We start from the raw sequence: 15,159 nt of genomic DNA, 5'->3' as shown, positions 1-15,159 counted from the left end.
TCTTTATATAAAGCATATGCTTCAGTAATATACTGTAAGGACCGTTCTTTATTATGGTGTGTGGCTCTGTGTGTGTGTGTGTTTGTGTACCCCGTAGGCCCAGTCCTCCTGCTAAGTGTGAAGACAGACTGCTATGTCACAGCTGCTGCTGCTCTGGTTGTGTCCACCATTTTGTGAGTTGTCTTCAGCAGGTCCTCCAGCATTGTAGACATATTTTTTCCTTGACACGCCATCTCCAGGGCACTGCTTGAAGACCCTCCATCATGAACTGGCACCATGCCCAAAACGTAATTCCCATTTAAGAACGGCCTGCTGGACCCCCTTGACTTCTTCCATCTGGTAGTCCACATCCTGTGGATCTTCTGACTTTAGTTTGTTTGCTGGCTCAAATATTCTCTGCCTGGAGCATGTGCCTGTAGTCCTTATTTATTTATTTATTTATTTATTTATTGCATTTGGTTATACGTCCAGACCCTGAGGTATCACGGCTTAGGTTACAAGAATACTTGAGCAAGCTTAGAGATATTTTTTACAGCGAGTTCATACAAGATTATTGGTTACAGTGATTCCTTTACAAAACTTAATTGGTAACAGGAGCAGAGTATTTAGTTACATTGGTGTGAAAGTAAGAATACATTAAATCATTTAAACCAAGGCATGTGTCATTGAGGAGCGTCCGGTAGTTGATGGCCATAGAATTTATTGCATAGCCAGGTTTTCAGTAGTTTCTTGAAGTGTGGTAGGGAGGGTTCGTTGCAGATGTTGGGTGGAGTGAATTCCAGATTCTGGGTGCTGCTACAGTGAAGTTGGAATTCCCTGTTTTAGTGGTTTTGAATCAAGGAATGAGTAGGTGGGTGTTGGCTTTAGATCTGAGGGCTCTGTGTGGTTTTGCATGTGAGGCACTGGTTGGGTTAGGTGGGTGCCAAGGTGATGATACATTTCTGTTATACCACAGCCATTTGGGTCTTACCACGTGCCTCCTAACTGCAACATTTTCTGCATCTGTAGGTTGGCTCCAACTCTGCCATCTTACTCTCAAAGGCTTCTCGTCTGCAAGCCTGAGTGAGGCTTTCCTCTGGTGGCCTCACCAGCCTGAAGGTTGCCTCCTCTGGCGCAGCCCCAGGACTCTGATAATTCCTACATTTTCCCTACAACTATGCCTATTGACTGTTTCGTGTTAGTCTATGGCAAACCTTCTAAACTGTCCATATGTATCTATGTATTTTACCTACCTGTAAAATTGTGTTGAATATGACTGTTTAGTTTGTGCTTTGCGATCAATGGAGAAACTTTACTGTTTCATTTTACTCCATTTTATTTTTTTAATTATTTTGCTGTACTGTGCATATTTCTTGATACTTGCATAGAGAATGTTTTAGGAATATATTGTGTGGACTCTGGTTTATTGTGTGTTTAGCTGGGTGTAAGCTTTACTTTAGAACCACCCATCTGAGAGTCCGAAAGACCTCCAGGGAAACAATATCTGACATACAGGTCGGTCTTGCTAAGCCCCCGCCAGAAGACATTGGGACACTTTCCCTAACACATACTTTGTGCTTTTCGCAAGAAACTGACATTGATACTACAGTGGACTTTAGACCACAAGTGAAAGTACTGTGCTTTTTTGTTAACGGTTTTGTGTAAACTGTATTCTGTTCCTCTCGTCTCCTCTCCACAACTCTTTACCCTCACCTCCAGGGACGTTCGATTCACCAAAATGCCAGGCATAGTGAAAGTGTCATCACGGACCTGATGACATCACAGAAAGTGATGTCACTTGATCTTTGACCCAGGTGGCATCAGTTGCTCCATAGCCCTGGTGACATTATTGAAAGTGGCTTGCAGGAGTAAAAAAAGTACATAAACATTTTTTAAAACCAAATACGTGGGAGGCACTGTTGCACGGCTGAAAGATGGCCACCGCCTGAGAGAGCTTGCATCCAGCAACCCAAATATCCTAAATCATCCTTTAACGTGGCTGCTATCTGGTGAACAAATGCTGCATTGTTCTCCAGAACACGAGTGGCAACGATTGATTCATCCTGCTGGCAGATTGACGCCCATACAAGGATTCTGGAGCCCTGCAATCTCCTCTTCATGCCCGACGCCCAGCCGCCGGCATTGATCCCTTCCTGATTACTGTGGCCATGATACGATCCTTGGCCCTGAGCGCTCCGATTCCACACTCACCCCAGCCTGACTCGCCTCATCCCCAGACCACCCGGCTCAATCAATACTAGTTGTATTCATCCTTTCTGAGCTCCCGCAGTCTGGCGGGGGCCTTGTCACGGTGCTCTGGGGTGCCATGGATGGTGGCGCTGTCCCGGTGACGTCCTAGTCAGTGGTTCATCTGCGCTCCATTGGGCATCCATTTCAGTATTGGTAATTGGACATCCTACGTCAGAGGGGCTACATATCCTCACCCTAATGCCCCAAATCAGCCGCTACACTAGGCTTTGGGCCCCTCCCTCATATGGAGGATTTTTTGCCCGCCTGCAATGTTGCTTGATACTCTGTAAGAGGGTGGAGCTCTCCCTTCATTACATGCATTCTCTTGGATGAAGTCCGCATAATACCTGGGGTCTATACCTCGGGTGCAATGCTTTCTGTGCCACGTTGGGTCATCGTTCCAACATTCAACGCTTCGCACTGACTGCACCCCCTCCCCTTTGTGTAACCAACAGCAACTTTGTCACAGAGTGAGTTGCGCCTGACCATACCTCTTCCGCAGGTTTGGGGTCACTGTCAACAAGAACCCTATCCCGGGGGACACTGCGGAACCCTGGCTGGAGGTGTTGATGACACTGCTGGATAGGCTCTACAACTCCTGTGTTGGCTTTTGTTGACGCTGGCATCCTGCGCTTTACAGTTCCTTAATCTGGTACCCTGGCTGCCTGCTTTCTTTATCCGCTCACATCATATACAATAACATGGTGAATCCAAAGAAACAAGCCAAGATGGAACAGTTTGCACGACAACACCAGCCCTCTTCCCCACCACCTGCTGCAACCTCAGGCTCTGCTACAATTGATGTGAGCACCCTGAATCAGACCCTGTTAGCCTTGAAAAATAGCACAGACAGCCTTGGTGCTAAAATTGACACGCTAACATGTAGGGTCGAAACTTCAGCTATCCATATCGACAAGCTGTGCGGCCGCATGCCTACAGCTGAGCAGCGTATCAGGGACAACGGGGACAGAGTAGCTTCCCTACAGAGGGAGGCTGTGTCCCTGCAACAATCAGTGAATCGTGTGAAGGCCAAGAATGACGATTTTGACAGATCATGTAGGAACAAAATCTGTATTGTGGGGGTTTTTGAATCCACTCAGATTGACAAAATGTAACTATTTGTCTAAAAACGTTTAATGGAAATACTCAACCACCCCCCGCCCCCGATATCTAATATGTTCCTAGTTGAAAAGGCTCATGGTTCTCTCATTCCAAGACCATCCCCGGGTGCTTCAGAAAGACCCATCATTGCCAGGATACTTAATTACAGGGACAGAGACGCTCTTCTCAGAACCGCAAGAGACAAGGAGATCTTTGATAAGGCTCCTCGATCATCCGTCTTTTTCTGGACTTCAGCCAAGAGGTACAGGAGCAGAGAAAGTCGTTTCTGACAGTCAAAAACAAACTCAGGAAGAAAGGTGTTTGCTACGCTATGCTTTTTCCCACTAAGCTCAGACCAGTCCAGAATGGGAAAACCTGGTATTTCACTAGCGTGCCTCTGCTGACCGCTTTGCCTCAGAGTTATCTGATCCTACTGAAGCCCCAAGAGACCCTATCCGCTGAATCTTATATCTGCTCCTCTGGTTTCTTTGCTGTCAGCCCTCACGTGGCACCCCCTGCCATGATCACTTCTGTTGGATTGCCATCTTGATCCTACATTCACAAAGCTATTCATGGTTTCCTCCACAAATGGGGCTTTGAATGGGTACATGCCTGCTCCACGATAGGGGGATTATAGTTTAGTTGCTGGCCTTCCAATCTATTTGGCCACTGCCAGTTCCCCAATGGCACAGCCACTGTGTCTTGTTCTTGGTTTAATTGAGGTGTAATATGCCAGTATTTTGGTGTTTCTGGCGTGGGTCGTGGGGCTAAGGGATGTGGTTTTGGGTTTAGGGTGCTTACAGGATTGCTGCTATCTGATTCAGAAATTTATGGTAAAGGGTTGTGCTATTTCTCTGGGTATAACACATTGTGGGAAGCCACGATCGGACAGGATTCCTACATCTCACGATCTTAATTATCTTAACCACAAGAGGTGAATCCCTAAATATAATGTTCTGTAACATAAGGGGGGTTACAAATGGTAAGATATTTCAACTGGTGAATAATCAAGCGAAACTACACAAGGTTAATGTACTTTGCTTGCAAGACACCTCCCCAGGGATGGAACTCTCCCATTGGTGAGAGACTGGGGGGTACATAGTTATGGGTCTTCCTGTTCATCAAAATCCAGAGGAGTCGCAATATTTGTACACCAATCATTGAAATTTCGCTTACATGATAAAATATGTAATGAGCAGGGTCGATGTATCTTTCTTGCAGGCAAATGTCTTGGGTTGAAACTTATTTTCATCAATATATATGCTCCTAATGTTGATACCCCTGAATGTTTTCAAAACTGTGCTGCTTTGAATCATAAATTCCCTACATCCAAAATAGTATGGGTCAGTGACTTTAACCTAGCGATGTCCCTTGACTTAGACTGCTCAACTACATTGCAAACAACCGTACCTAGGGCGGTCACTGCATCAGGCAACATTGCCAGATCATTCGGTTTGGTCGACATATGGAGACATATGAACACCAACGCTAGAGCGTTTTCATTCTACTCGGCTGGCCATGGTAGTGCCTCCAGGATAGACTATATTATGTTAAACATTACCCTAGTAGGCGCAACACAATGCACCAGAATGTTACCTAGGACGCTTTCTGACCACTCCACAGTCCTGGTCACCATTTGTACTGCTAACACGGTACCACATACCCCGCAATGGCATTTCCGCTCTCATGCCCTGGAGGACATAGTGTTCCCAGAGGGGATAAAGGGATAGTCAGGATTACTTTCAGATTAACGTAGATTCTGTCCCGGACTATAAGACAATATGGGAGGCCTTTAAGGTGTTCATAAGGGGCCGTTGTATCTCAAGAGAGGGTGGTGTCCTTAAATCCCTGAAATGACCTTGCAGCGCTTAGAAAAGGAAATTAAAGATCTGGAGTGGAGACAAACACTGGGGGGGAGGCACATCGGTTGGGAAGCTGTTGACTGGGAAAAAACATGAGCACCTGGAAACGTTGAATATCTGGGCAACCCGGTTCTTGCAGCGAAATATGCAGAAGGTGATAGACCCAGTCGCACCCTCGCCTGGGCGATCCGCAAGGAATGGAGCCGGCGGGGGATATTGGAGGTGAACGACCCCAGCGGGAATCCTGTATGGGACTCCAAGGATATAAATTATGTATTCCATGATTATTACAACCAATTATATTCATCCCAGTTAACTGTCTCCCCGGAGGAAATCAGATTGTACCTCGATCAGGAGCTCGGGGTGGATTGGCCCTGCACAGGCAGACCTTCAGAACTCACGCCCTTCAGAGGAGGAGGTCTGCAGGGTAATCCAGGAGCTCCCAAGCAGAAAGGCCCCAGCCCAGGAAGGCATCTCTGCAGAATTTTACAAAGAATATGCCAGCATTCTTACCCCTCATCTTAGTCGTATGTATGAATTCTCCATGTCCACAGGCCTCCTCCCTGAATCCACCAGGATGGTCATAGTCACACTCCTGTTAAAACCTAATAAAGACCCCCGCTGCTGTGCATCGTACAGGCCTCTCTCATTGATCAATACAGACAATAAAGTTCTCCCTAAATTACTTGCCAATAGACTCCTCCCTCATATAAATGTCCTGGTGCTCCCTGATCAAGCCGGGTTCATCCCAGGTAGATCCATGCAAAACAATTTACGACGGCTATTTTCCCCGATGCATAAAATGAAAGACGAGGTCCCTATCGCAGTTGCGGCCCTCGAAGCAGAAAAAGCCATCAACTCTGTTGAATGGCCCTTTCTCTTCAAAAGCCTACGCAGATCTGGTCTTGGGACCCACAAAATGTAATGGATTTGATTGTTATACACTGCCCCTCGAGCCATGATATCGACAAATCAGCTGACTTTGGATAGTATTTTTCCCTCCAGAGGCATGAGACAGGGATGTCCACTCCCTGATATCCTCTTTGCCCTGACGGTCGAACCTCTGGCCTGCGCTATTAGAGAATTTCCATTTCATAGAGGAGTTGAGCTTTACTCTCATATCTCAACTATCTCCCTTTATGTGGATGACATGCTCTTGTATGTCAAGAACCCCAAACAAAACTTGCAGCCATTAATGCATGAAATATCATTATTTGGTAGTTTCCCGGGACTGCAAATTAACTGGTCCAAATCCAAGATAATGCCCCTCACCTCAACAGTTGGCCCAATGGATATTGGAACAGACTTTCATTGGTGTCCCGAGGGAATGCGGTATCTGGGGATTGTGGTGTCTACCTCTCCATCTAGGCTATTTGAAGATAAGTACTTGGCCACCCTGGAGCTACTGGAGTGCAAGGTTGGCATCTGCATCCGCCTCCCGTTGTCCCGCCTCACGTTGTCCCAGACTGCACGGCTATAAATGTTAAACTTGTCGAAAGAGCTCCTGAAGTGTTCAAGGTTCAGATGGCGTGCTTTTGTGTTGATGCCATGTATGTGTGATCTGTTGCCTCCAGGTGCCATTTTTATTATAATATGAATGTTTCATATTTTTAAACCTTTTTTATAGATGTGATTATCGACATCATATCAAATGAGCATATTTGTCAATTAAAATGTATCTAGGTCATCAAAAAACAAAGCTGAAAATCCAATAAATGGGAGGGAATGTGAATTAATTTATTTTGAGATCAATATTTGTTGATTTTGGACCTTGCAGAAGGGAAGCATTGGGTTGATGGTCACATATGCAAAATCAATGGAATATTTTAGCATTTGTGGCTATGACAGTCACGAAGCATTGGCCAGACTAAAATGGTTCTACTTGAACATTGCTTATAGTTGCAAGTCAAAACATAGGCTCAATCGTATGGCTCCCGGAGGAAGCTTTTACACAAATGTGATGGTTTTGTGGTTGCAATATTGGCGGAATGTTAGCACATTTTATCAGTATTAGTAGGTACATAGTTACAGTTTCTGAATAAAGTTTCGGTTATAGCATATGTTAGTTGTAGTTGTAAGAAGGATAGAAATATTTGAATAGCATTAATGGTTACAGTAATTTTGTGCTGTGGTAAGAGGTTAATTGTTTATTGGAAAATGGGTGGGCAAGTATCGAGGGGGAAAAGGTGGAATTATAGGTTCTGCTTTAGGAGGAGAGAGGTAATGGGTTACGTGTGGATGGGTTTTGGGAAGAGTAAAGTATTTCGTTCTATCGAGAATATGACTATGTATAGGGCAGGGTGGAGAGTTGTCATGAGAGAGCTACAACATTTTGGGACTGAGAACACATGTTTGTATGCTTTTGTGGTTTTGCTCCTTTACCATAGGGCAAGTGGGTTGTTGTTGGCTCCTTGTTGCTTAGATACTGACGGTAATGCTGAGTTGGCCAGCAAGATTATTCAATGAGTGTCTGGTATTTCAAGCATACCTGTGGGAGATGTGTGCTTGGAGAGGGAGCCGATGCACGGTGCTTTGGGTGGGAGTGCAGCTTCAGGACAGGGCTCTAGTAGAGTAGGTGGCAGAGTACAGCAATGTGTACATTGAGCTTGGCTATACTTTGAGAGCCTGTATGTGGCTTGGAAGAGATTATCCAGTCAATATGAATTTGTATAAATGAGGCTTTGCTGATATCGGGTGGTGTGTGCTATATATGTTTTCAGTGGAAGGTACTTTTCTTTGAGGAAGGCTATTGATTTTGCCAAGCTGCTGTGGTTTTATAGGAGCCATGGAAGGCCAGGTTGTCTAGCCAAACTTGAATAGTGGTGTTGGAATTAGTGAGGAAGATGAGGAAAATAGTCCGATTTAGTGCGGTTTAGCTTTACATAGAATGTGACATTGAGGCCGCAATGCAGGAGGGCAGGGAATTTAGACAGTGGATGTCCTCCATTGATGTTTAAACTTTAAAATAGTTGGGTGGGCTCAGCGTGATCACTGATGGAGATGGGGATTATTTGATCAGCACGTGGGTCAAACGCCATGGGGGAATGAACGAAACCCTGGGAAACACAATTTACCAAGAACGGTTCTGTATTGAGGGCAATTGACAGAGAAGGAAATGTACCTGTTGATGATGATGATGATGATAGTTATTCATAATAGGCTTAATACCCAGAGGTTTCTAAGCGCGGACCCGGAGATCGATCCTGTGTTGCTCCGTGTCATCTTGTTTTCAAGGTGAGCACTTTGCCGCTGAGCTATCCTCCCGAGAGGATAACCATCTTTCCCATGCACAGTGATCAATCACAGATTAGGACCCAATGATCTACTCAGTTAATCATAACAGAGAGCTAGAAGCTGGACAACCACAGAATAAAGGTTGTGTAAATTCATAGTTCTAAACAAGAAGTTACCCTGCAAGTGACCTTCTCTTGATGCATATGAAATGTGTGTCCGTATTTGCAGCTGTTTTGGGCCACAAGCGTGGAATGATTAAATGTGATCCTTTTTTTTTAGAATGTCACTGCCAGTTAGTTTTTCCGAAGCTTGCTTGCAAGAAGTTTCTGAGGCAAGGATCGGAATTTCAAATTTCAATACCATTGGTTCATTTTTTGCAAAGTTGCAAGCAGCTGAAAAAAAAGGCCCTTAACATGTTTCTTCAATTTCTAGCAAGCAAATGCAGAATAACACATTTATCTTCGAGAGGGCACCAGTTGTTTTAAGATATCGTATTCTTTTTCAGCAGCTTATATGGTCAAAAATAATGTCTTCACAATTTTATCAAGATGGATTTAAACTGATATTTCTTTTTTCGATTTTCTTTTCTTCTAGATTGTTTCTAGCAAGAAAATCATGCGACCTCTTACTTTGGGAAACGGCAAACCAGCAGGAAAAGGAACAATACTGGTATGGTGATTTTCCTTTTCGCCTTTTCTGTGTTTTCTGAATAAAATGTGTCACTTTTCAAAGGTAATTGAACATCAAACCGAGATAAATGGCTGATTAGGCTGCCGATTATCAGCATTTTGTTTGTAGTTAAAGGACAGAGAACTAACATAGCAACAGGTTTCCTAGCAACGGTAACTCAGTCTCAACGCAGACCACTTCTCTACAGAAAAAAACACATATTGTCAGAACATTCAGTCACATGAAAAGGCTTTTAGTTAAAGCACAATTTACTGCCATTAAATGCTGAATCTTGTCATTCATAAGAGCTTCCCAGGAGATGACAGTACAATCCAGTGGGTGTTGGGAGGGCGGTGGAGGAAAGTGTTGGCACGGACGAATGTGTGTACGGAGGGGCGGATGCACGCTTGTATGTGTGTATCGAATGAGCATTTAATATGTCCTATTTTGGGGCTTACCAGCCATACAACTGCAATGACTGTGGAGTAAGGAAGGGCGATGACAAAAACAACCGGGTTCCCCCTTTGCTAAGAGAAACTTTGGATATTGTTGAACACTCCGTCCAAACCCTGGGATCCGACACCTCTGTATTGTCCATGAAGACTACCAGAGCCAAAGGGCAGCATGCCCTTGCAACCTCAACCTCGCTCCATCATAGCTCATTCCTGTCGCTAGGCCAGTGGATGCAGCCAGGCCTTCTTAGGGAGCTGTCCTCTCTACCTGGATTCCTCCCTTTGTCGGACAGTGTTAGTGTTGATGTTTTGTACAGCACTACTTGCAGAAGAAACCTTCATCGTCCATGCCATTTCATGTCTTCCATCAGGACCTGGCTCTTCTGCTAGCAACTCCACAAGTGATGTCCCCCATGACATCGTTGTCAACCTACAGGTCCATTGGAGAGCCTTTTAGTGCCATCTACATATCCATGCAATATGACGTATTACTGTGTATGTGTTTTTGTACAGTAGCACTTACCTGCTCTCCCAGCAAGGACTGGACCACATTGAACGGTGAGAGAGAGAGGCACTGGTCAAGGAATGGATGGTGTAGGAGAGAACTTTGGCGGGCAGAGAACATCATGACAAAAAACATTGGACCATAATTGTTGGCGGAGAGAGAGGAAGGAAAACATCTGTAGTCCCCCTGGGTGGCTGTGGCCTCGAGCGGCCTCCTAATGCATAAGGATCGCTGACAGCTGGGCAACGTAGGCCAGGAGTGGCCCATTGAGAACTGTGAGCCCAAGGCTGCATGCCTGATACAGCCCAGGTACCCACAGTGCTTTCGCGATGGTGGCCTGGTTGAAATCGTGGCTGCCCAGCCCAAGCCGCATGAGCGGGGCAGCCGGGATAAGGAAATGCAGCCTAAGAGGCTGACTGCCTGCCCTGGGGCTAGTCGCAGTTTGCCCAGAAGAAGCAAGTCCCGGACTGCATGTTTGCGGCGGCCTGGCTGAAGATGCCCAGCACTGAAAAGTCAAAACACACCAAAAAAGGAAGGGGGTTCACGTGACTGAAACCATAGAACAGATCAATGGAATAAACTGCTCACTGTAATGGAGCTAAATGTGGGGATATATCAGGTCAAGGAGCATAAAAAGTTATTCAATCAATCTTTAATAAACACATATTCAATTACCTTACACATGATAAAAACAGCATAAAAACATATAATCAATGCTGAACATATCCGATTAAAGTGCATATTAGTTTAGTGGCCATCCTAAGATGTAAAAATGAATACACTGTGCATAAAGTAGTTCAAAAAAACATAGCATCAGAGGACAGCTTAAATCTCAAATTGGTGCCCAATCTGTATTCAAAAAAGTGTTTTTTTATAACCAAAATTAAGGCAGAAAAAAGGGAAGAAAAATTAGAAAGGTATACAAAAGATTTTTTTAGAAAAAAAGGGAAAGAAATATGGAGGACACCAACCCACGCAGAACAAGGCAATCAATATTTTCTGCGGGGTAAAAGAGGTTGTCCCCTAGTCAAACCAATCAATTGTTATTGTAAACAGACAGGTAAGCTTGCATCAATACATACTAAAGCAGAAGCAATACTTGTCTCCAATCTGACCATAGCACTGAAAAGTCGGCACCCGCTGAAGCGTGGATATGAATTGTGCGGGACCGCCCCCATTGCGGCACAGGCGCAGTGAGTAGAGGGAGCAGGCCCTGCCCTAACCACCCCAAAGGGAATGAGCAGACACAGGTCTCTGTCCATGGCAGCGAATGAGTGCGGTGCACCACATGGGCAAAGGGCACCGCAGTAACAATGAGAAGGACCCAGGGCTTCATGGTGCGCCTGTGGGCACAATGCAGCTCGGTAATGAAACAGCTCCCCGGACTGAGGCTGAGAGAGGAGTGCCCCACGTGGACACAGCGTGCTGCTATAGTTTTTTATTTATTCATATTTATTTATTAATATACAGTGAGGAACATTGCTCTTGTGATCACTAAAGAACCTAAAATAGATCCGAAATCACATTTGAAGGGAAGCAGTCAGCTTCTTGTAAGAAGTGAGTTTGAGTGACATTCTAACCAGGTTGTGGAGGGGAGTAAATGGAACAGTCACCAGGGACAATACATGGGTGGACATACATAGATTAAGGACAACCAACTTTAGACCGTTTTAAGTGCAGGTATGCAGTACGGCCAGTTGTGTTAGGGATGTGACCGTGATGGATGAAGTGCTAGAGTGGAGGCAGAGGAAGTGAGGGGCAGTGGCAGGTTAGAGGCGAGGGAAAAAGAAGGCAGATGAGAAGTAAGACAGTACCTCGGAGGCATGGAGGTAGGCTTTTAGTTTGGTTTTAAACAAATCGGTGGGGACTATTTTTTTATTTTTTTTATTTTTGTATTTGTAGAGCGCACTACAGCCCACGGGTATCGAGGCTCTATAAGGATATGTAATAGGGCTTGCTTGAGGGTTACAGGAGTGCGGCCCAACTGAAAATGCTTAGTACAATTTGCTTAGTTAAATACTCAGTTGTTACAATACATAATATAGTAGATGGATGTTGCAAGGATGCAGATACATGTATGCATATGTTACATGGGTACAGATACATAGATGCAATGGAGGGGCAGGGCCCATTCAGTCAAACAGCCTAGTCTTGATGGTCTTCCAGAAAGCTGTGTGCGAGCCTAAAATCCTGATCTGGGCTGGGAGGGTATTCCAAAAGGTTGCAGCTATGGTAGGGAAGCTAGAGCCACCTGCACGCACTCCGGGTGTGGGAGGAACAGTGATACGATTGGAGTATGCAATTCTGGAAGGTCTATTTGACGTCTGATGATCCTTTGTGCTAGGTACAGGGGGGGGCCAGGCCGTGAAGGCATTTATGTGTCAAGGCGAGCGTTTTGAAAACAATCCTTTCCTTAACGGGTAGCCAGTGTACCTGCCTCCTGACCCCAGAGATGCGGTCCCTGCGTGAGATGCCTGTTGTGGCCCTCAAGGCATTGTTCTGAGCTAGTTGGTGTTTTGACAAATTATTTTGGGTGGTCCCAACAAAGAGGGCATTGCAGTAGTCCAGCCTTGAACCAATGATAGCCCTTGCGATGGTGATGCAATTTTGTTGGGAGAGGAAGGACCTGAGTGCATTGAGCAGTTTAGTGTGATATGCTGTGGATTATGCGATAGCATTGACCTGCCTATCCATGGTAAGGCTAGGTTCGAGATACACACCCAGTGTCTTGATGACTTGTGACACTGTGATGGGGATGTTGGCGAGGGTGAATGGGCAGTACTGTTTGTCCAATTTACCCAAGGTGGAAGGGGAGCCAATTAGCAGAAGTTTGGTTTTCTCACTGTTGAGACACAACCAGTTTTCTGCCATCCAGGATTGGATTGTGGAATAAACAGAGTTGAGGGTGTTCATGTCAGTTGGATAGTCACCCAATAGTGGGATGAGCACCTGCCTGTCATCTGCATAGTTAGTGTATGAGATGCCCAGGGCATCCAGGATTCTGAACAGGGGCCTTGTGAAGAGGTTATAGAGGGTGGGAGCTATGCATGATCCCTGTGGGACCCCACATTTGATGGGACTGGGGTTGGCATAAGAGGATTCAGAGAAAACCTTCATCAACCTTTCCTTTAGGAAAGGGGTTATCCACGCACAGGCCTTTGGAGAGATGTTGGCTGCAGAGGAAAGATGACGGCATAGGGTTTTATGATCTACCAGATCAAAGGCAGCTGAAAGGTCTAGGAGGAGAAGGAGCGCAGGTTTGCCGGCGTCTCTGAGGTCATCCATTTGATTTTTTAGGTCAAGTAGTGCCATTTTGGTGCCATGTAATGGCCGGAAGCCAGACTGGCGTAGTCCAAGGAGGTGATTGTCTTCAATTAATTTTTGGACTTGCAGGTAGGCTACTTTGTCCAAAATCTTTAGCAGAAAAGGGACAGTGCTGATGGGCCTATAGTTCCCTGGTACCAGTAGGTCAAGGGAAGGTTTTTTCAGGAGCGTTCAGACCCACACCTCATTGAGTGCAGTCGGGACATGGCCCGACCGGAAGCACCAATTAATAAAGGCTGTGAGGAAGGGGGCGAGGGCTGGGGTGCAGTCTTTGATGAAGTGGGCCAGGCAGGCATCACTTTTACAATTAGTCAGCCTGATGGACTTGATGAGGGCGATGACTTCAGATTCGCTCATGTCCGAGAATTCAAACATCGGAGCCTGCCTGGGAAAGGTGGCTGCGGGGGGTGCAGTGGGACTATTGGCCAGTAACAAGGACAACGCCTTTTGGTGTGCAAGGTGTCCAGTTTGTTAAGCATGGCAGCTTGAATTTTGTTGCACCAGGTCTCGTCTTTTATGAGGGTGGACGGTGGGGGTCAAGGAGTCTCCAGCTCTCTAAAGATAGCAAAGATTTCCTTAGTCCCAGAATTGGCGTTGTTATTCATAGTGTTGAAGAATGCAGCTTTGACCTGGGTGATAGCCTTTTTGTAGTCTTTGGAGTGGAGATAGACTTGAATGCTGCTTTGGAAGCCACATTAGGGTTTTTTTCCGGGTGGCAAGCGACGCCCTCTTTTTGGAACGAAGATTCATTAGTTCTTGAGAGAACCAGGCATTGGAGTGCTTAGCTTTCTTGGCGTTTTTAAGGGTGAGAGGAGCGATGGTGTCCACTGCTTTAGTTATGACCTGATTAAAAGCAGTTGCTAGAAGCACAGGGTCATTGGGGAAGGGGGACTAGAGGGCCGGTACCAATAGGTGGGGATGAAGATTCTCTTTAGTGAGTTTCCGCGAGCTTCTGGAGAGTTCAGCAGGTAGAGTGATGCTGGACTTAGTGGGCCTATTGGAGGTGGAGATGTCTAATTTGATACAAAAGTGGTAGGACCAAGGGATAGGGGAGATGTCAGGGACGAGGATGGAGCAGTTGTGATGAGCAACTCAGTAAAGCGTGCGTCCTTTAATATGGGTTGGTTTGTAAATGGCTTGGGTAAACCGTAGCGTGGTTAGTGCTTTTTGTAATGCAGAGGCGTTAACATCATTAGTGTCATGGAGGCTGAGATTGAGATTACCCAAAAGCACGACTTTAGATGTTTTCTTGAGGTTATATGATAGTGTGTGGATAAGGGCCTTTTGGAAGTCGGTGGAGGGACCAGGAGGGCGGTAGACGACATGGAAGGCAATGGTACAGTTGGGCAAGATCTTAAGTTTGAGTAGGGGGTAGTCAGAGTTTTGGCCGAGTTCACCTTGAATTCTCCTAATGATAAGCATGTCACTGGCAATGACGGCAACACTGCCACCCCTTTGCCCAACCCGATCTTGCCTAAAAATTGTATAACCACAAGGGATGGCCAGGCAGAGGGCACGGCCCGATGTATCATGTCTCACAGAGAAAGAGTAGGTCAAGCTTGTCCTTAATGATAAGGTCATGTACATCTAGTGTGTGTGCTGGGAGCGAGCGGGAGTTCACAAGAGCACATTTCAGAGGGATGTCAGAGAGGCTAGAGTTGGTGGCTGACGGGGGCAGTGTGGGCACATAGTCAGTGGCTGTGGCAGGCGTGGCAAAGCTAGCACCACGGGACAGTATCAGTTGAGGGGCTGCAGGCAGAGTAACATTGACATCAGTAGGGGC

At 45.8% G+C, this 15,159-nt stretch overlaps 1 protein-coding gene across 5 annotated transcripts in view; it reads left to right on the top strand.

Moving 5' to 3' along the window:
* CPNE2 (copine 2) overlaps window positions 1-15,159 on the top strand; it is a 947,004-nt gene that overhangs the window by 625,373 nt on the left and 306,472 nt on the right. For all 5 annotated transcript variants that reach the window (XM_069653470.1, XM_069653479.1, XM_069653462.1 and 2 more), the window contains one exon: window positions 9,021-9,095. In XM_069653470.1, the coding sequence (XP_069509571.1) occupies window positions 9,021-9,095 (75 nt within the window). The remainder of the gene's footprint in view (window positions 1-9,020; window positions 9,096-15,159) is intronic.

The sequence above is a fragment of the Ambystoma mexicanum genome, chromosome 1p (genome assembly GCF_040938575.1).
Source record: "Ambystoma mexicanum isolate Mex_15411 chromosome 1p, UKY_AmexF1_1, whole genome shotgun sequence".
In the NCBI taxonomy this organism is placed as follows: domain Eukaryota; kingdom Metazoa; phylum Chordata; class Amphibia; order Caudata; family Ambystomatidae; genus Ambystoma; species Ambystoma mexicanum.
The sequence above is the reverse complement of the archived record's forward strand: the minus strand, read 5'-3'. Positions and strand labels throughout refer to the sequence as shown.